At 46.6% G+C, this 19,419-nt stretch overlaps 1 protein-coding gene across 7 annotated transcripts in view; it reads left to right on the plus strand.

The window, feature by feature from the left end:
- LOC128766455 (dedicator of cytokinesis protein 9-like) overlaps nucleotides 1-19,419 on the plus strand; it is a 61,895-nt gene that overhangs the window by 38,304 nt on the left and 4,172 nt on the right. For 3 of the 7 annotated variants that reach the window (XM_053878107.1, XM_053878102.1, XM_053878104.1), the window contains exons 7-49: nucleotides 541-675; nucleotides 2,312-2,486; nucleotides 3,165-3,220; nucleotides 4,252-4,326; nucleotides 4,390-4,530; nucleotides 5,754-5,966; nucleotides 6,679-6,801; nucleotides 6,879-6,961; nucleotides 7,035-7,157; nucleotides 7,224-7,303; nucleotides 7,375-7,562; nucleotides 7,627-7,692; nucleotides 7,901-7,993; nucleotides 8,060-8,183; nucleotides 8,249-8,367; nucleotides 8,438-8,524; nucleotides 8,611-8,700; nucleotides 8,825-8,940; nucleotides 9,364-9,433; nucleotides 9,511-9,636; nucleotides 9,711-9,782; nucleotides 10,048-10,194; nucleotides 10,267-10,350; nucleotides 10,410-10,521; nucleotides 11,579-11,757; nucleotides 11,822-11,938; nucleotides 12,345-12,453; nucleotides 12,523-12,656; nucleotides 12,747-12,855; nucleotides 13,067-13,133; nucleotides 13,205-13,252; nucleotides 13,966-14,102; nucleotides 14,179-14,294; nucleotides 14,351-14,488; nucleotides 14,550-14,732; nucleotides 15,464-15,577; nucleotides 15,646-15,861; nucleotides 15,926-15,983; nucleotides 16,046-16,152; nucleotides 16,232-16,354; nucleotides 16,424-16,537; nucleotides 18,527-18,673; nucleotides 18,734-18,944. In XM_053878107.1, the coding sequence (XP_053734082.1) occupies nucleotides 541-675; nucleotides 2,312-2,486; nucleotides 3,165-3,220; nucleotides 4,252-4,326; nucleotides 4,390-4,530; nucleotides 5,754-5,966; nucleotides 6,679-6,801; nucleotides 6,879-6,961; nucleotides 7,035-7,157; nucleotides 7,224-7,303; nucleotides 7,375-7,562; nucleotides 7,627-7,692; nucleotides 7,901-7,993; nucleotides 8,060-8,183; nucleotides 8,249-8,367; nucleotides 8,438-8,524; nucleotides 8,611-8,700; nucleotides 8,825-8,940; nucleotides 9,364-9,433; nucleotides 9,511-9,636; nucleotides 9,711-9,782; nucleotides 10,048-10,194; nucleotides 10,267-10,350; nucleotides 10,410-10,521; nucleotides 11,579-11,757; nucleotides 11,822-11,938; nucleotides 12,345-12,453; nucleotides 12,523-12,656; nucleotides 12,747-12,855; nucleotides 13,067-13,133; nucleotides 13,205-13,252; nucleotides 13,966-14,102; nucleotides 14,179-14,294; nucleotides 14,351-14,488; nucleotides 14,550-14,732; nucleotides 15,464-15,577; nucleotides 15,646-15,861; nucleotides 15,926-15,983; nucleotides 16,046-16,152; nucleotides 16,232-16,354; nucleotides 16,424-16,537; nucleotides 18,527-18,673; nucleotides 18,734-18,944 (5,125 nt within the window). Of the gene's footprint in view, nucleotides 1-540; nucleotides 676-2,311; nucleotides 2,487-3,164; nucleotides 3,221-4,251; nucleotides 4,327-4,389; nucleotides 4,531-5,753; nucleotides 5,967-6,678; nucleotides 6,802-6,878; nucleotides 6,962-7,034; nucleotides 7,158-7,223; nucleotides 7,304-7,374; nucleotides 7,563-7,626; nucleotides 7,693-7,900; nucleotides 7,994-8,059; nucleotides 8,184-8,248; nucleotides 8,368-8,437; nucleotides 8,525-8,610; nucleotides 8,701-8,824; nucleotides 8,941-9,363; nucleotides 9,434-9,510; nucleotides 9,637-9,710; nucleotides 9,783-10,047; nucleotides 10,195-10,266; nucleotides 10,351-10,409; nucleotides 10,522-11,578; nucleotides 11,758-11,821; nucleotides 11,939-12,344; nucleotides 12,454-12,522; nucleotides 12,657-12,746; nucleotides 12,856-13,066; nucleotides 13,134-13,204; nucleotides 13,253-13,965; nucleotides 14,103-14,178; nucleotides 14,295-14,350; nucleotides 14,489-14,549; nucleotides 14,733-15,463; nucleotides 15,578-15,645; nucleotides 15,862-15,925; nucleotides 15,984-16,045; nucleotides 16,153-16,231; nucleotides 16,355-16,423; nucleotides 16,538-17,564; nucleotides 17,595-18,526; nucleotides 18,674-18,733; nucleotides 18,945-19,419 lie in introns of all 7 variants that reach the window. The other 4 variants (XM_053878108.1, XM_053878103.1, XM_053878101.1 and 1 more) reach the window with 2 other exon arrangements.

A 19,419-nucleotide genomic window follows, 5' to 3' on the forward strand; every position in this document is an offset into this window, starting at 1 on the left:
ATTTTAAAGTAAAAAAAATCTAATAAGCTCTTGGGAAATTCATCATATTACCACATCATAATGACAATTATGATGATTTTATGGATTTATCTGAAAAAGTCTAGTTAGCTGTTGAGGAAATTCAAAATGACAATAAAAACGCCATTAAATCATGAATCTCATTCCCGCCTGCTGCCATCCTGACTCAAAGCAGAGAAGAGTTGTTGTTGCTTAGTTGAAGAAGTGTACTCAACTAAACGTGATCACAGTATTCATATGCAATATATATTATATTAGTCTTCATCAGCATCTGCTGGATTCAGAACATGGGAACCTCTCTTTAGGGGGGCGTGTCCACTTGATATACAGAGTGAGGGGCGATAATCGTTTATTGTTATTGTTTATTTGCCATGCCTCTTGGACAGAAATTCCTCTCACCCCATGTCACTATATGCTCCGTAACGTCCTCTGTCCTGTGGGGCACAGCAACAGTAAAACTCTAGCAGCAGTTCAGTTTTATAGCTACTTTTCTGACGCTCCAACTTGTGCTCTCCGTTGCAGTCTTTCAAGCGGCGATACTTCCACCTCACGCAGCTGGGCGATGGCTCTTACAACCTCAACTTCTACAAGGATGAGAAGATTTCCAAAGAACCCAAAGGAACCATTTTCCTGGACTCCTGCATGGGCGTCGTTCAGGTTGGCCGTTCATGTCTCATTCATATCAGCCATCTGTGAAGTCCATGTGCTGTTGCTATGGTGACGCAGCAGTGACAGGGAACTGTTCCTCTGCTGCTAATGTCAAGTCGCTCTCTTAATTATTACCAGCTTCTGAGTCAAACGCTGCTGACGTGTCACTTCCTCGCGACTGGGCCAAAACTGTTATGATACTAATGAGTTTAATGAGCTCAGCTTGTTTGTGTCTGTTTCCAAGAAAGCTCAAATACAATTGAAGATATAGGACATCACATTTGGTGTTCTGGAGTTCAGTCCAGGTCCAGGAAGGTTTTGAAGTAATCACCAGACTTGTCCTCTGCCTTTGCACCTCTGGAAACAGTGGACAGTCAAAAAATCATGGGACTACACAGTCTAAATTCAGCCTTGTTTTGGAGGATCTTTCAGCTCTTGTAGAAATGTTTGGGGACAAAACTATGAGGGAAACTCTGAGGTTCATGCATGCGATGAAGGAGGAGAGGTGTGGCTAGCGAGGATGATGAAGTCCGACAATTGATCACAGATTTTCCTTTTTGCCGTGAGCCAGAGAAACCTGAGGTGTGAACACAAGTTGTGGAAGTTTTTGTGTTGATTTGATGGCATGCTGGGTTCATTTAGGTCTTGTGAAGCTGAGCTGAGCTGCTTAGCGGAGGTCTGCAATGACTGGTCAACTATAATCGGCTCTTGAAGGTTTGTTAGATGACTTGTCGTGATGTCATTGTTCTCAGCACAATCCACCATGAGAGGAGATATACCTGAGGCTCAGGGACCACTGTGACCCAAGACGTTGAAAGTGTGGGACCGTTTTATAAAGGACATATTAAAGAACACGGACCTTTCACACCATGTTTTGAGCAGTGGAAATTCAAATGAAAAGTTTCAAAACAGCATTTAACATTCAAGTCTTTTTACATTTTACCTACATTTATTTATTTATTTATATTCTCTTTACAGCACTACATTCAGCCATGTTGGCGCCATCAGCGACTAGTGGACTAATCGTAAAGGTAGTCGGTGACTAGTCGACTGTCAAAATAGTTGTTAGTTGCAGCCCTAAATCTGAATCGTTTGAGACGTTGCTGTTACCCAGGTTTAACCTACGAGTCTGGCTCTGACTTCACGAACAGAATGAAATCCCCATCAAACCCATGAGTGCTGCTACAAAGCAAACACTTTCCTCTGAACACCGAGTTTGAGTCTGAGCGGCGGCTCAGGCTTCGCAGATGGAAACGCTCGCCGCTCCTCGCCCTCTGCTTTATTTACTTCTGGACTCAGCTGCACTGACTCATCGCCTGCGGATTGTTTTCACAGAACGGTGTGATTTTTAGCTCGCTGCTTTCTGGCTCGTTTGTTTTTGCAAACTGTTTTTGTAGCCTAAACAGAATAAAATTGTTTAACAATGTCAAATAAGCATTAGGTCGCTTGTGGCCCAGTTGAGAGCGGGATTGTTACCTTTGGAGGGAGAGATGAGACATTCCTTCAGGACAAATGTGCTCTGGATCCTAGTCAACACGTAGCTCAGGGAAATGTTGTGCGACTTCACCGACACCTGCTCCCTCATCTGTTGAAAGGCTTGTCCATTTTTTTCCTTTGTCTCTGGCCTTGCTCCATCCTGCTGCAGAACAACAAGGTTCGAAGGTTTGCCTTTGAGCTGAAGATGCAGGATAAGAGCGCCTACCTGCTGGCCGCCGACAGCGAAGCCGAGATGGAGGACTGGATCAACACACTCAACCGCATCCTGCACAGCAGCTTTGAGATCGCCATGCAGGAGAAGAGGAACGGAGACGCCCATGATGGTTAGTGTTCCTGTCCATCAAGGCCAGAGCTGCGCGTGTGTGAGGGCAGTGAAAGCTGGGAGGAGTCTCCAGGGACCATGATGTTTGCTGATGATGTAGGGATTTGTTGTGAGAGCAAATGGATGGAGGTGAGGTGAAGAGGACTAGGCGGAGGATGAGCGAGGATGATGGGGTCTGATGAACAGAATTGAAGCGAGGAGAAGAAGAGAGTGCAGGCAGCGTGGAGGTCTCAGGCAAGAGGTCACTGCCAGGTCAGAGATCAGTCGATCAGAGGTACATGTGAGGAAGTTTGGTCGCCCAAAATAAATGGATTTAACTGAAACAAACCTCCTCATGTTGAGTCTGTCAGCCCTGTGAGAAGGATTTCACCGCCACCATGTTCACCGACCCTCCGTACGTGCCTTCTCCATCGTAGATGCTGGACCACCCAGACTTGTAATATCCACCTCTAGTGTTATCTACAGCTTAGCCATGTCAGGAAGAAGCTGAATACCACGACACAAAGCGATTCACTAATCCTCCTAACTCCTGCCGGTGAAGCTGCTTTTTAATGTTCCGATAAGACCCGCCTCCACCAGTGGATATGTATGCAGCTTAGCGTGTCTGACAGCAGACATGAGGCTTTGCTACGTGCTGTGTCAGATGTTCCATCATGATTTGGGATTTCTGATGTTCCAGATGACGATCTTGGGAAGTCGGACAGCTCCTCTGCCGGAAGCATGGACAGCTTCCAGGTGGGTCCTGCCTCTCCCCTTCCTCCAGGTCTAACAGAGAGTCAGTGCTCGTGTTGCTGCCATGTGGCTCAGATTTATCAGCCGCTGGTTACACGCCTCATTTCCCAGCCCTCCACACTATTCTGACATCTGAAAATAGTAAATGGCTCAAATAGCTGCTAAATTGAAGCATTTTTCTTTGGGAATGTCGTTTGCAGTTTCTACAAAGGGTGGGAGATGAAGCAGCATAAACTTTGCTTTATAAATGAGCCAGAATCTGTGGAGAAAAGCCTTTGATGTGAGAAAGGATGTGGTATAAACAACACTGTAGATCTATGAACTGGAAAACACCCTGCTCTGGCTGTGTCGCCGCAGTGATGAACTGGTGCAATAAACTTCCATCTCTCTGAAGGAAGCTGTTTTTAGATTAACAAACGCATTTATTGACGTCATCATGGCGATACGTGGCTCGGGGGCCACGTGAGGCTCTCTATGCATGCAGCCGGAAACTTTACAAATGCTATTCACTTTGTTCTTTATCATCTTCAGATACATCATTTTGAAGCTAAACTTTTGCTGGGATATAAACATGGCTCAGGAACACACTTTTTAATATGTCTAGCCAAATAAATACCTTTCAATTATTTCAGTCACTCATAGAGAAAATCTTTTATAAATAAGTATTTCATAATCTGATAATATTGCTCTTTCAATCTGTCTATTTTTTTGATTCAATGTATATTTTCATTAAAAATAAAAATACATTATTATTATATTAGAAAAAAATAAATATTCATTAATTTACATTGAAGGTTTTTTTTTCTGAATATTGAGGTGTTGTTGCATTTTTTTCCTAATATGAATGTTTTAAGAAACATTTATTTTAATTAAAAAAATATAGCAGATTAATGTTTTGATTGATGAATGATTTTTTTTTTGTCTCAATAAAAATATTTATAAAAAAAAAAACACCCAAGTGGCGTCGATCCAAACAACTGTTCCCGTCATGGTCCATCTTCCTCATGAAGGTCTAAACCTCTCTTTCTCCTCAGAGCACCAGAGACATTGAGTCTCGGATGAGGAGCGAAACCCGGCTGAAGCTGTTCACGCTCGACCCGGACACTCAGGTGACTGCCTCTGTGTTGGGTTTGAAGCCGACACCCGCTGACTTGTTCTGTTGTCGACTCCAGAAACTAGATTTCTCAGGGATTGAACCGGACGTGAAGCAGTTTGAGGAGAAGTTCGGCAAGCGGGTTCTCATCAACTGCAATGACCTTTCATTCAACCTGCAGTGCTGCGTGGCGGAGAACGAAGAAGGACCCACCACTAACGTAAGGCTGTCACTCAGCTCAGGGCCCGGGGCCCCTGAATTGAGATATAAATGAGAATGATATTTGACAATGACACCTCAACGATTCTGATACATCGGATGGAACTTAACCATCTCATTATGAAATCACAATGTTCTGATAAACGAAGATGCATTAACTAGTTAATATAAATTAAAAGAAATGTTTGGGAAACAAATTTGATAAAAATGCTTTTGAGATGAGAATTATGAGAATATGAAAAGTCTGTGTCCTGTTTTAGATTGCATTTATTTATGAGTTACTGTATTGTATGTTGCAGTAAATCTGGGACTCGAACAGAGCGGAATTGAAGTTTTGTATTTGTCACACAGTGACAAGTCATTTTATTTTAGACTATATTTACCCACAGTATACTATAATATATACTTTGTATACTACTATTCTATACTTTATTCTATAGTTAAAGAAAATGTTGAATTCATACAAACATTCAAAAGTGTATTTAATAAAATCCTGCTGTATAATTCAAACAAAAATCAAAGTTGAAAGTCAACAGTAGGACTTATCTTAATATTTCATGCCAATAACTGAACGTATTCAAAACGGTCTCCCTTCCTTCTGAGGTCTCGAGGGCCAGGTCACAGATGAGAATGGCTGCTCGTGGCCTTGCACCTGGTCCTGACCCAAGGCCAGGTTTCTAGAAGAGGAAGGCTGAACATTTATAGCTGTTATAGTGACACCTAGTGACTGAAGGCCACGCAAACGTTTGAGACACTCGTGTCAGAACCTCTGGGTTATTCAGACGGAGCATGTTATTTAAGGCCTGTCTTTATCATATTGGTGTTGAGATTTACTTGGCTAAACTTCTGTTTGCCAGTAAGTGGTCTTGGGGGGGGGGTGGAGTTCTCAGTGTTTGACAGGCAGTCTCTGCAGCTGGACTCCTCAACACAGTTACTGAGCGTCTGAATGGGTTCCAAGCGCTCTCCAGCTTCGATCGCCATGGCGACCAGACTGCAGCCTCAGTAATGGCAAACAATCATCTAATAGCGTCCGATATCCTGCTGTCCCTCCCAGCAGTCTGCACGCAGACAAACAAGTTTGTGCTGACGCATCCTCCCACAATCTCATTAAGCATCTATTCTCGGTGTCCCGACATCCTGATTAGGTCGGCAGGCTGACCAGCATGATGACAAGGCAGGATTTGATCCGTTTCCTGTCTGACACCAAACCTGCTCCGTTTCCAGGTGGAGCCCTTTTACGTCACCCTCTCGCTGTTTGACATCCAGAACGGCCGAAAGATCTCCTCGGACTTCCACGTGGATCTCAACCACCCGTCCGTCCGTGGCATGACGCCCTCCCACGACAGTGTTTATATCAACGGCGGCGGGGAGGCTCGTCCTGAGGGGCCGCGCTTGGTTCATGGGGTCCCTGAGACCATCCTGCAGTACCCCAGACTGGTACTTACTCCCATTTGTCTTCATCGTACGCCACAAGGCCGAGTCCTCCGCCTTCATCAGGCACCTCATGTGGTCGTCCTCGTCTTCATCGCCAACATATATGTTTATGTGTAGATGTTTTTCTTTCAAAATTATTTCATTTATTTTTCATATTTTAAGATCCAGTTTCTTCCATACATTGGGAGCCTTTTGCTTGCATTATGAACTTATAAATGAGCCGTAATGCAATACAAAATGTCCAAAATTATAATGTTTTGAAACCCTTTTTTTACCTTGTTATTGCTCAATATTTTGTCCCATTCCTCATTAAACGGTTTTAATATGGGCAGAAGACAATGAAAGAGTTCTAATCTAATCTAATCTTCTGCCACCACTCTCTGGCTACTGAGGGACAGATGTTGATGGGAGCATGAAACTCAAATTTAAGAATTTATTTTATTTTAATTTTCTTTTTGTGAAGATATTCTTTTTTTATTTTTATATATTTGTTATAATTCGAGGGTTTTTTCTTTTCTTTTTTGATTAAATTTCCCTCACTATAAAAAATAGTTTCATATTAGTGCTAATTTTTTTTAGATTATTAAATTAGTTGTTATTTCCATCATAGTTCATGTTGAATATTGTCGATTTCCAGTTTCATTTCACATTATTATTGTCCTGGACAGGAGAATAATTGGTTTTCTGATGGGTGTAATGTCATTTCCCTCTACAGGGGGTGTTCTCTGTCACCTGTCCCCACCCTGATATTTTCCTGGTGGCCCGAATAGAGAAAGTCCTGCAGGGTGGGATCAACCACTGCGCCGAGCCGTACATGAAGAGCTCCGACTCCACCAAGGTGCATGACGCTTCAGACACTGTGATGAGTGTGAGCGCCTAAAGCAACTCAACAAGAAGTGTTTCTGTCTCCACCAGGTGGCGCTGAAGGTCTTGAAAAATGCCAAGCTGGCGTGCAGCCGGCTGGGACAATACCGAATGCCGTTCGCCTGGGCAGCAAGGTAGAGCAGTGGAGCTGTCGCTCAGTAACCTTCATGTACCCCCCTCATTGTTTTTGACCTTTTTAACCTGCAGACCGTTGTTCAAGGACGCTTCAGGGGCTCTGGATAAAAGCGCTCGATTCTCGGCTCTGTACCGCCAGGACAGCAACAAACTGTCCAACGAGGACATGCTGAAACTGCTGGCCGACTTCAGGAAGTCCGTACTCTCACCTGAGACTTCAGTGGACCCTGCTTGTGTGTTGAACGCTGCTTCTTTCCTCAGGCCGGAGAAGATGGCCAAACTGCCCGTGATCCTGGGAAACCTGGACGTCATCATCGACAACGTAGCCCCCGACTTGACGAGTGAGCCAGTGTGAGAGTGTGAATTCCCGAACTATCCGTGGGCTCATTTGTCTTCCCTGTCTCCTGTTTAGATTGCGTTACCTCATCCTACATTCCTGTGAAGCAGTTGGACGCGAGCGAGAAGAGCGGCATCTTCTTTGAAGTGGAGGAGTTTGTGCCCTGCATCGCCAAGTGCTCTCAGCCTTTCACCATCTACAACAATCACCTCTACGTCTACCCCCGCCACTTGAAGTACGACAGCCAGAAGAGTTTCGCCAAGGTACGGAGCTGGGACACGTGGTCCAGGGTGGCGGTGTGACAGACATTTCTCGGTCTGTCCGCAGGCTCGGAACATTGCAGTCTGCATCGAGTTCATGGACTCTGATGAGGAGGACGCCGTCCCACTCAAGGTGAGTTTAGCTCCGTCTTAGAACTGGGTGGAGGCCCCGGGGCAGACCCAGGAGAGATGATGGCTGTGAGGAGAGGGAGGTCTGGGCCTCTGCATGACAGCTGCTTCCCTCACGACCGGACCAAGCAGAAAATCTTCTAGTGTGATCGCAGAGGAACTGAACCTGAACCTGAACCAGACACTGAACCTGTAACGCTCCGGTCCCACAGTGCATCTACGGGCGACCCGGAGGACCCTTGTTTACCAAAAATGCCTTTGCTGCAGTATTGCATCACCAGCACAACCCGGAATTCTACGACGAGGTAAGCACCCCGTCAGGAGAGTCTGCGACATGTGAGTGAATCCTGACTGTGCTCCTCGTGACCCAGTTTAAGATCGAGCTCCCGACTCAGCTGCACGAGAAGCATCATCTGCTCTTCACCTTCTACCACGTCAGCTGCGAGAGCAACAGCAAGGCCAGCACCAAGAAGCGAGACCAGGTGGAGATGCAAGGTAACACGCGTCCATTTGGCAGGCCGACATGACGGCGCACTCTCTGACCGTGTTTCCTGACCCAGTGGGCTACGCCTGGCTCCCCCTGCTGAAGGACGGCCGGGTCATCATGAATGAGAGTCAAATTCCCGTCGCTGCCAACCTGCCTGGAGGCTACCTTAGCTGCCAGGAGGGAGCGGGCAAGGTACACCTCAGCGTTCATGAACAAGTGACCATCAAAGCTGTGCTCATCCGAGTTGTGATTCCTGTCGCAGCATTCCAGCCCAGAGGTCAAATGGGTGGACGGCGGGAAGCCTTTGTTCCGGGTGTCCACTCACCTGGTGTCCACCATCTACACTCAGGTGAGGACGCTCTTCATGGTCATCATCCTGCTGTTGGTTTTCTGTTGTTCTTTTTCTTACCGTGAAAACCTGAATCTGTGTTTCAGGATCAGCATTTGCACAATTTCTTTCACCACTGTCAACTGATGTCGTCGTCAGCTCAGGTGTCTGGAGGAGAGCTGGTCAAGTACCTGAAGGTGGGTTTTGACGGAATGTAGCAGGTCTTAGCTTGGATTGTTGATCTTGAGAAACGAAACGAAAAGAAATTCGATGAGTGTAAGGAAGGTGATGATCACTCAAGCTTCTCTGACCTTCGTCCAGAGTCTGCATGCCATGGAGAGCCACGTGATGATCAAGTTCCTGCCCACCATCTTGAATCAGCTCTTCAGAGTGTTGACCAGCGCCACGCAGGAGGACGTGGCGGTCAACGTTACTCGGTCAGTGTCTGTGACCCTCAGTGGTTTGTGATATGAATGAGACAGCACTTTCAAGTGTTTTCCAGATCAGAGAAAGTGTGTTTTCTTGTCTCCGTTGCGCTCACTGCTCCCCTCAATAACTCACACACGAGAGCTTGACAGTCTGCCATCTAGTGGGGAAACATGGGTATTGCCGGGAAAATACTTGACTGTAAAGAATGCCATAGGATCTGTTCTGAATCTTGATAAGAGAAAGGGCTATTACTGTGAGCACATTTCAGAGTGGGTATGATGAGGTTTGGTAGCTTTGGCGCCTCTTTCTGGAGGAGTGGCAGTAAGCATCTACACCACACCTGAGATTGGAGACTGTTGGGGGACAGGAACGTGCTGCAGACATGACAAACTGAAGCGCTTGTCTTACCTGAATGTTCTTCTGTTCCTCAGAGTGATGATCCATGTCGTGGCTCAGTGCCACGAAGAAGGTCTGGAGCACTATCTCAGGTCCTACGTGAAGGTAAGGGCTTCACGCCCGCAGCACTAGGTATCATCCACACGTATAGACGATGACCCGTTCCCTTGTGTGTCGCCCAGTTCGTGTTCAAGACCGAGCCGTACACGTCCATCTCGGCCCGCACCGTCCACGAAGAGCTGGCCAAAGCCATGACTGCCATCCTGAAGCCTTCCACCGACTTCCTTACGAGCAACAAGCTGTTGAAGGTGACGTGTGGGTGACTTGTGCCACTCATCCGTCGTCGGGGTTCTTCTCTGATGAACGCTCGCTCTCTCTGCAGTACTCCTGGTACTTCTTTGAGGCCTTAGTCAAGTCCATGGCTCAGTACTTGATCGAGAGCTGCAAGGTGAAGGTGAGTTGAAGGAGAGTTCTTCGCTACAGATTCTTCAACATGTCGAGTCTTGTGGAGGCACAGGACCTGTGACTGTCCACTGACTCTGACCTTTTGAGGATTTTGATTCAGGCTGTCAATAGATGTTTAATTGCGATTAATTCCACGAAACATTCTTCCGAATCACTGAAGAGGCTCGACAACATGTTAACAGCGGAACAATCGAGATTAATCAAGATTCAGTCTTTTTTTTCTTTTTAACCCAAATTGTGGTTTGGTGGTTTAGCTGTCGAGGAATCAGCGCTTCTCTGCGTCCTTCCACCACACGGTGGAGACCCTGGTCAACATGATGATGCCACACATCACACAGAAGTACAAAGACAATCTGGACGCCGCCAGAAACGCCAACCACAGCATGGCCGTCTTCATCAAGGTGAGGCCGAGCTGTTTGGAAGCCGCCAGAAGCCTCATATTTCCACATGCTGACCCAGTCTTGATTCTGCAGCGCTGTTTCAACCTGATGGACCGAGGATTCGTCTTCAAGCAGATCAACAACTACATCAACTGCTTCATGCCTGGAGACCCAAAGGTGGCTCTTTGTCTGCTTCACGCCATTATTGTTTTCTGACTGGACTCCCTCTGACACAGACGCTGTTTGAGTTCAAGTTTGAGTTCCTGCGTGTCGTGTGCAACCACGAGCACTACGTCCCTTTAAACCTCCCCATGCCTTTTGGGAAAGGAAGGATCCTCAGGTTTCAAGGTGAGAAGACTGGTCAGTGTGACCATGCTGGGCGGTGCGTCAGGTGAATCCTCGTCTCTCGCTCTGTAGCTCAGTTATCGCCTGCTGACTCTGTGGGTTCAGTAGGTATGTGGTGACTTCGATCGGATCAGTGGACCACGGAAACCAAAGACTTGATTACAGACTTCAGTCTGAGTGGTCAAGTGTGCCAAGCTTCCTGTCAATCAAAAAACACAGCGTCGACATAATTGTTCTTCACAGAGGGAGCTGTCTAAAAATAAAGCCAATCTCAATGCTGCTCTAAAGCTCTGATATAGAAAAGCCTGCAATCTACTGAATGGGATTTTAAACAGATATTTTTAATAACCATCAACAAAGCTTATGAACCTTCAACAACAGATTGGTGCACTGAGAAAAAGTTTGGCCAAAACTTAATATCAAATGAAATAATCCGGGCTTGCATTTTGGTCATTTTCTTCGAGAAGCGATCTTAAACAAGTGACCTCCAGTGACCTGGCTAGAGGGATCTGAGAATGAAAGCTGGTCACTAGAATCTAAATGTCTGATCATTATTGAAGACCTCCCTGTATTAAACATAAGCTGTCTTCATTGGAGTTAATCTTTAGCTCTTGTTTCAAAGAAAGATTCACTCGAAAACATACAGAGACTGATTTTCCAAATAAAGAAGATATAAAAATACAACTAATTTGTTCAATTTAACAAACGAATATTTAAATTTCATTTGAATAAGAATTAAAAGTATGTGAGCCACGTCAACCAGGAATGATGATCGAGGGTCGCACTGCGTTGAAATGAAATGGTAATGTAATTCTTTCCTGACAGATGTTTTATGACCTTGCTATGTCATATAAACTACATATTTGTTGTTAAATAATAAATATAGCGAATAATGCCCTTTATAATCCCCACAGAAATACAAGGCAAAATGCATCCGCTTTATTTTTAAAAGCAAGGAAACTGGTTTGTTTATTTTAAATGCAGCTGGAAAAATGGTTTATTTTTTGGCCTTGGATATTATGATATATTATGACCAGAGTTTCTGCTGTTCTCCTCCCAGACCTGCAGATGGATTACTCGCTGACAGACGACTTCTGCAAGAACCACTTCCTGGTCGGGCTGCTCCTCAGGGAGGTCAGCGCGTCCCTGCAGGAGCTCAGGGAGATACGCCAGATTGCCATCCAGGTCCTGAAGAACCTGATGATCAAGCACACCTTCGACGACCGCTACACCTCCAAAGTGAGTTCCCCTCTTCTTAGCTCGACACGACAGCGTCCATGATGGTGTTTCTCTGTGTGTCCAGAGCCAGCAGGCCCGGATGGCCACCCTCTACTTCCCCCTGTTCGGTCTGCTGCAGGAGAACGTCAACCGGCTCAACGTGAAAGAAGTGTCACCGGTGGCTGTCAACCACCTACACAATGTAAGGGCGCCCCCTTCAGGACTGACTTTTTCAACACAACTAGATCAACTAGAAACGATTTGCTGAGGCACGTTTACTCACCAAGCGGTTCTGAAATATACATCTATGACTTGAAATACTCACCAGACCTCCTTCCAAAACATGTTATATTTTTGCTCTCAAATCTGCACTTTTGATTCCAGATCTAATCTAATCTAGATGCATGTTTACATTTTTAAAAAGGTTTGATCTCACCTGTTGTTGAGGTAACTGGACCTTGACTAGTCCAAACCTTTATGAGAACATACCACCTACTCTTGAGGAAGCCTCATCAGCCTCGGACCTGACCCCACAGGGTCACAGGTTTACCTAGTTGTCACTTGTTTAATAGAGTTGCTCTGACCTGTCAACTTCCACTGGCCTCCAGAACGGACGGGATGATCCACTCCTCAGCAGTGTTCTGATGACGCCGCCCCGGTCCAGCACCTTCCTGGACACCAGTTTGCACAAAGACGTTTTCGGAGTCATTTCCGGCAGTAAGTCTGCAGCATCAAACTGTGTGGACACACAAGTGTTTCGATGTCTCACCGTGAGTTTGGCCGCAGCCTCGCCTCACACCTCGTCCACCCCCAACATTAACTTGGTTCGCCACGCCGACTCCCGGGGCTCCCTCGTCAGCACCGACTCCAGCAACAGCCTGTCGGAGAAGAACAATGAGAAGAGCAACTCTCTGGACAAGGTATGGCCCGGATCGTCACGTGAACTGTTAATGCTCCAACAGAACTGCTGTCCTCTGAACCTGAACCTCCTCTCTGTCCCTTGGAACCAGCACGGCTCCACCCTGGGCAGCGCCCTGCTTCGCTGCGACAAACTGGAGCAGTCAGAGATCAAGAGTTTCCTCATGTGTTTCCTGCACGTGCTGAAGAGCATGTCCGAAGGTGAGTCTGCTATCGTCCATCAGGTCAAGTCGTGGGGGCAGCAGCCTCGGGCTGGACTTCCTCCCAGCTAAGCACCTCACTAGAGAGGTGTCCGGAAGAATCCACCTCATCAGGTGACTGTCTGGTGCAAGCAGAACCCAGGGCCACGGCTGAGAGCTCATCAAAACATAAACATGAAGATCTGCTCAACCCTCTGTCCTCCTCCTTGCAGACGCTCTCTTCACGTACTGGAACAAAGCTTCGCCCTCTGACCTCATGGACTTCTTCACTCTGGTCGAGTAGGTGATCACAGCCAGGACGTGCCACTGAATCCTGAGCCCTCACCTTGTCCTCTCCTGGTTCTCCTCAGGGTTTGTCTCCATCAGTTCAGATACATGGGGAAGCGCTACATAGCAAGGTAACCTGGTCGCCGTCCTCACCTCAGAGAAATCATCTGCTTATGATCCTAACTTGGTTATTGAGCTGTGATCGAGTTAATGAGTCAGCATTTCCAGTGAGGCTTGAACTAATCAGAGCTCACTTACACTGAAGTAAACGCAAGTGACTTGAATATGAGACTGCTGCAGTGCGTTATGGGACTTTTACAGTCAGAATCAATGTGTTTGTCTCGAGCAGGTGGACATGTGGGATGATTGTATCAGCATGACCTGGAATCTTAGATTAAAGGGGTGTGTCTTGACTGCGTGAGGCTCTCTAACCCATTTCTGTCTCTAAATGCTTGAACATAATGAGCTCAAAGCTGCCTCCTGCCCGCTCCTGCCGGGGTAAGACTCTCCACGGCCCTGACTCTTACGCATGAGGCGCCCGGCTTGTGTCTACTCTAGAGGCTTGGCAACGACATGCATGGCTTCAGCTGCATGCTATGACTCAACTGTGGCCAGATGAATTCACAACATTTGGTCCTTCAATATTCAAATGAGAGAACGTGCTTCTGTTGGTTTCAGTTCTATAATAGTGGAGTTTTAGCTCCTAGATAAACACCCCAATTGTGTAAAAGTGACGGAATTCTCACTTGAATATTGACTCAACAGTCCGCTGTGGTGAAGTCTGATGCAACTTGTCCTGGTCCAAGTGTGTGGCGGTGTCTCACTCTCTCTGTTTCCTCCTCAGGCACCAGGAGGGGGCAGGACCCATCGCTCACGAGCGCAAGGCTCAGACTCTGCCTGTGTCCCGTAACAGAGCGGGGATGATGCACACGCGCCTGCAGCAGCTCAGCAGCCTGGACAACTCCTACACCTTCAACAACTGTGAGTGCAGCTGGCTCTGTAAAGCTGAAGCGCACTGTCTCACGCTAATGGAGCTTCGTTGTTCTGCTGTTCACAGCCTACAGTCACTCTGACGCCGACGTGCTGAACCAGTCGGTGCTGGAGGCCAACATCGCCACCGAAGTCTGCCTGACCGTCCTGGACACCCTCAGCATCTTCATCATGGGATTCAAGGTAAGACAGTTGAGGGTTGGAGGCCTGGTGAGCGTGTTAAAGATCCACCTCTGCAGACCCACCTGTGCTCCGACCACGGCCACAGCCCGCTCATGAAGAAGGTCTTCGAAGTCCACCTGTGTTTCCTGAGGATCAATCAGTCGGAGACGGCTCTGAAGCAGGTCTTCACGTCACTGCGGACCTTCATCTACAAGGTGAGGATGAAGTGCCCACGTGTGGCCCCTGGAGTCTGATGCCCTCTTCTCTGCTCCGCAGTTTCCCTGCACGTTTTTCGAAGGCCGTGCCGACATGTGCGCTGCCTTCTGCTACGAGATCCTGAAGTGCTGCAACTCCAAGCTCAGCTCCATCCGCAGCGATGCAGCTCACCTGCTCTACTTCCTCATGAAGAGCAACTTTGACTACACTGGCCGGAAGTCCTTCGTCCGGACACACCTGCAGGTGGGCGGGGCCTCGGCTCTGGCTTCTCCAAACTGACTGCACATTTCAGTGGCTGAATAGGAAGATGGTGAAACACCACAGACCAATACTCTTTGGAATCTTTTTGATATTCTGAATTTTGCTCATTAAAGCAGCAAAATAATGAATCGTTGAATATGACTTTTTTTCCCCCCACTTGAAAATTGACTGCATAATTTCTTATCTTGTAAATTGCTATTTTAACTCCACTGAAATGTGCTGCTCATTTCACTCCTCACCAAAGACTTGGACTTGATTTGGACTTGTGACCGAAGACTTGAGTCTTTACTTGGACTGGTGACCAGAGACATGAGACTTGACTTGGACTTGTCACCAAAGACTTGAGACTTGACTTAGACTTGTTACCAACGACTTGAGACTTGACTCGAACTCGTGACCGAAGACTCTAAACTTGACTTAGACTTGTAATCAAAGACTTGACTCGGACTTGTCACCAAAGAATTGAGACTTGACTTAGACTTGTTACCAAAGACTCTGACTCATGACTGAAGGTTTGCAATGGACTCATGTCTTGACTTGGACCTGTGACCAAAGACTTGAGTCTTGACTTGGACTGGTGACCAAAACCTTGAGACTTGTCTTGAACTAGTGATCATAGACATGAAACTTGACTAGGACTTGCATAAAATGACTTGTGAGGGTCTCTGTATTTCTGTTGACTGGACAGTGAGAAGTGTGTTTCCATCTACCAGGTTGTGATCGCCGTCAGTCAGCTGATCGCTGATGTCATCGGTATCGGCAGCACTCGCTTCCAGCAGTCCCTGTCCATCATCAACAACTGTGCCAACAGCGACAAAACCATCAAGGTGCGGCCGTCATGTCAGCTGTGTGCGTCTGTGATCCGTGCGGCTCTTTAACCAACGTCCGTCAACAGAACACAGCCTTCCCCTCCGACGTCAAGGACCTGACCAAGCGCATCCGGACGGTGTTGATGGCCACGGCTCAGATGAAGGAGCACGAGCGCGACCCGGAGATGCTGGTGGACCTGCAGTACAGTCTGGCCAAGTCGTACGCCAGCACCCCGGAGCTGAGGAAGACCTGGCTGGACAGCATGGCTCGCATCCATGTCAAGAACGGAGACCTTTCAGAGGTAAGCCCGGGTCACGCCAGTCTGGAGTGGAGCATGTGTTTACCCGCTGCTGTTGTGTCTCCAGGCTGCCATGTGCTACGTTCACGTCGCAGCACTCGTCGCAGAGTATCTCCGCAGAAAAGGTAGTGAAGCATCCAGGTCTGCGTGGTTTTGCTTTGTAATGAAACCAGCGCGTGGTGTGCAGGCATGTTCAAGCAGGGCTGCACTGCCTTCCGAGTCACCACCCCGAACATCGACGAGGAGGCAGCCATGATGGAGGACGTGGGCATGCAGGACGTCCACTTCAACGAGGTGATGACCTGCAGGGAAATGACGGCAGCTGTATTTGACGTCCGACTGAAGTTGACGCTGCCATCTTCTGTCCTGGCAGGACGTCCTGATGGAGCTGCTGGAGGAGTGCGCCGACGGTCTGTGGAAAGCCGAGCGCTATGAGCTGATATCCGACGTCTACAAGCTCATCATTCCCATCTACGAGAAGCGCCGGGACTTTGAGGTGCCTGGACCGACTGAGTCACCCGGCCACCCTGAAGTAGCTCCACCTGACGGTGTTTGCTCTCCGCAGAAACTGGCGCACCTCTACGACACGCTGCATCGCGCCTACAGCAAGGTGACGGAGGTCATGCACACGGGGAAGCGGCTGCTGGGCACCTACTTCAGAGTGGCCTTCTTCGGTCAGGTGAGTTCCACGTCTGAGGTTGGTGATCCTCCACGCGCCAGGCATTTTGTTTTCCGCTGTGATTTGGCAGACGTTTGCGCAAAGAAAGAGCTGAGCCAGAAGACAAAGCTCTCAATTTACCGGTCCATTAAATGTCCTGACTAACAAGGTCATAGTTTTCTCTTTGCTCCTGGACGCCTTCCTGGTCTGAGTCAAACCTCAGACACACAGGAGACATGGATTTTTATTTGGACTGAAAATGACATCACATATTTAGAAAGTGGCGCGTGGGCTCATACTGATCTTGTTGCTTCAACTCTCTAAAAACACAGTAAAAATACTTCAATTAAGTTGAAACGTTTTTGTTTAAAAAATAAAAACATGTTTAAACAATTTAAACAAATATGACTAAAATCATAAATAGTAAAATCAGGAACAAATAAAAAAGGTTTTAAAAAACAGTTTAATGTTGAACTCAATTAAAAATTAAATACATAAATAAATGAAAGGACATGTAGATAATGTTACACATCATCAGCTTCAGTCACAAGTGAATGACAACCTCGTGAAGACACTGTTCTTCAGCTTTAGCTGTGCTGATTTTAAGCCCCAGTAGGTGGCGCTGCAATACTCTCCGGTCACAAAGATCCAGCTGAAAACAGGATGCTGGTGTTTAGTGGGTCTTTATGTTTTTGAACTGAACGCATGAGATGACTTTCAACACCACCATTATCACCATCATCGTCTTCATCATCACCACCTCTAACGCACGTCTCTGTCTCCCATCCTCTGTGAAGGCAGCGGTAAGTGGCGCACCTGGCTAGCTCCTGCGAGCGGTGTGGTGTTGATGTGATCCTTCTGCTTCTGGGCTCCTGAATCAGGCTTAGTTGCATGTGGCCCATTCTCTGTGTGTTAGCAGTGTTTCTGCAATCTTTAGGATGCAATCTGCCCCCTACTGGTGCTCCTCTGTAATAACCTGCTGGGTGTGCTCACTTCCTGGTCCATGAAATAACAGCTCTATCTATTTCTGTCGTCTACATGCTCGTAGCAGTACCAGCTTACTGACTCAGACTTTGAGGTAAAGTCTCTGCTGGACTGGACTGCAGTGGTGTCTTGTGATCCCTGACTAGTGCAGCTGCTCCACTAGACTGAGAACCCAGACCTTCATTAAGTAGCCCCTCCTCAAGGCTCGCTGGCCACATCATCTGCCGCTTTATTTCATAATGTGCATTATTAATGAAATACCACCCTGTCATCTCACCCATCCCATAATGCACTGCAGCAGCTGATGTTGTCTAATCTGACTCAGTTTCCACTCAGGTTTTATTTCTTGAAGTTTCTCTCATAGGCAGAATTATTAAATAAAAAAAATATTGAATAAGATTCCGACCATTCCTTTGTATATTCTTACTTACTGTGTGTATTTAACTTTTTAAAATACTTAAACTGTGAATAAAATACAGTAAGAAAATGCAGTCTAATAGGAATTAAATCTTATTCAGTAGTAAACATTCACTGTATGTAAATGTTAAAATATATATATTTATTTGAGAGTTATGTTTTAGAGGAGATTCAACTTAAAATTGCAAACTCTGGCCCACATATTAAAATTTGATATTTGTATTGATATTGTGACTGAAGACTTGACTCTGACTTGTGTCCAAAGACTTGAGACTTGACTTGGACTGATGACCAAAGACAAGAGATGAGGCTGATTTTATATATACTGTACACGTATTAATCCCATTGCTCATCGCCTGGTTTCTATCTCATGATCTTTTGTTTTGATTGCGATGGTTCTTTTCCTCTTCTATTCAAGTAATCTGGCTCATTGAAAACGCATTGAAAACGCATGTACTTTTAATCGTTGTCATAGCGACCTGTGTTGAAGGAAGGTTGATCACTGTGAGTTGGTGTGGACCGTGATTGATTTTAGGACAGTCGGCTTTGGTCTGTGGTTCCTCAGACACTGGATGTTCAGCCCCAGTGACGGCTGCTTTCCCCTCTCAGGGCTTCTTTGAGGATGAGGATGGAAAAGAGTACATCTACAAAGAGCCCAAGTTCACCCCTCTGTCGGAGATCTCCCAGCGACTGCTGAAGTTGTACTCAGACAAGTTTGGTCCAGAGAACGTCAAGATGATCCAGGACTCTGGGAGGGTGAGACTTTTTGAGTGCGTTGGCCGACGAGCGGACGCTAACGCCGAGCTCTCTCTGCAGATCAACCCCAAAGACCTGGACTCCAAGTACGCCTACATCCAGGTGACGCACGTCACGCCCTACATGGACGAGAAGGAGCTGGCCGACCGGAAGACGGAGTTCGAGAAGAGCCACAACATCCGCCGGTTCGTGTTCGAGATGCCCTTCACGATATCGGGCAAGAAGCAGGGCGGCGTGGAGGAGCAGTGCAAGCGGCGGACCATCCTGACCAGTGAGTGCCTCTGATGCTGACGTCCGCATGAAGGCAGTTCTGTCATGAGGATTTATCTATGTCATAAAAAGGTATCATGAAGCACAGGAAAAAATATGTCAAATATCAAAGTAATTAAATCATTTAGATAAAGGAAACTCAAACGACTGCGGCCGACACAGGCAGGCACAAACCCAAGTTAAAGAATAGAAACAATGAACACGACAGAAAATAGTTTGGTGATTAACTGAAAATGTTATATATATATATACCTTTTTTTTACTGAACAATTATGTTGCAATATTCTAATGATGATGATGTTTTGTTCTATGGTGCGCCTCTTGTTTGTGCCCCCATTTTCTTTTCATTATTCCTGAAGTGACATTTACAGAAATAATAATAATCAATATTCAATAATCAATTCAATAATCACTATAACAGTAATCAAGTAAAAATAAATACAAACTTAAAAACAATGAATGATTGGAATAGGCTG

Source organism: Synchiropus splendidus, chromosome 10 (genome assembly GCF_027744825.2).
Source record: "Synchiropus splendidus isolate RoL2022-P1 chromosome 10, RoL_Sspl_1.0, whole genome shotgun sequence".
Lineage (NCBI taxonomy): Eukaryota > Metazoa > Chordata > Actinopteri > Syngnathiformes > Callionymidae > Synchiropus > Synchiropus splendidus.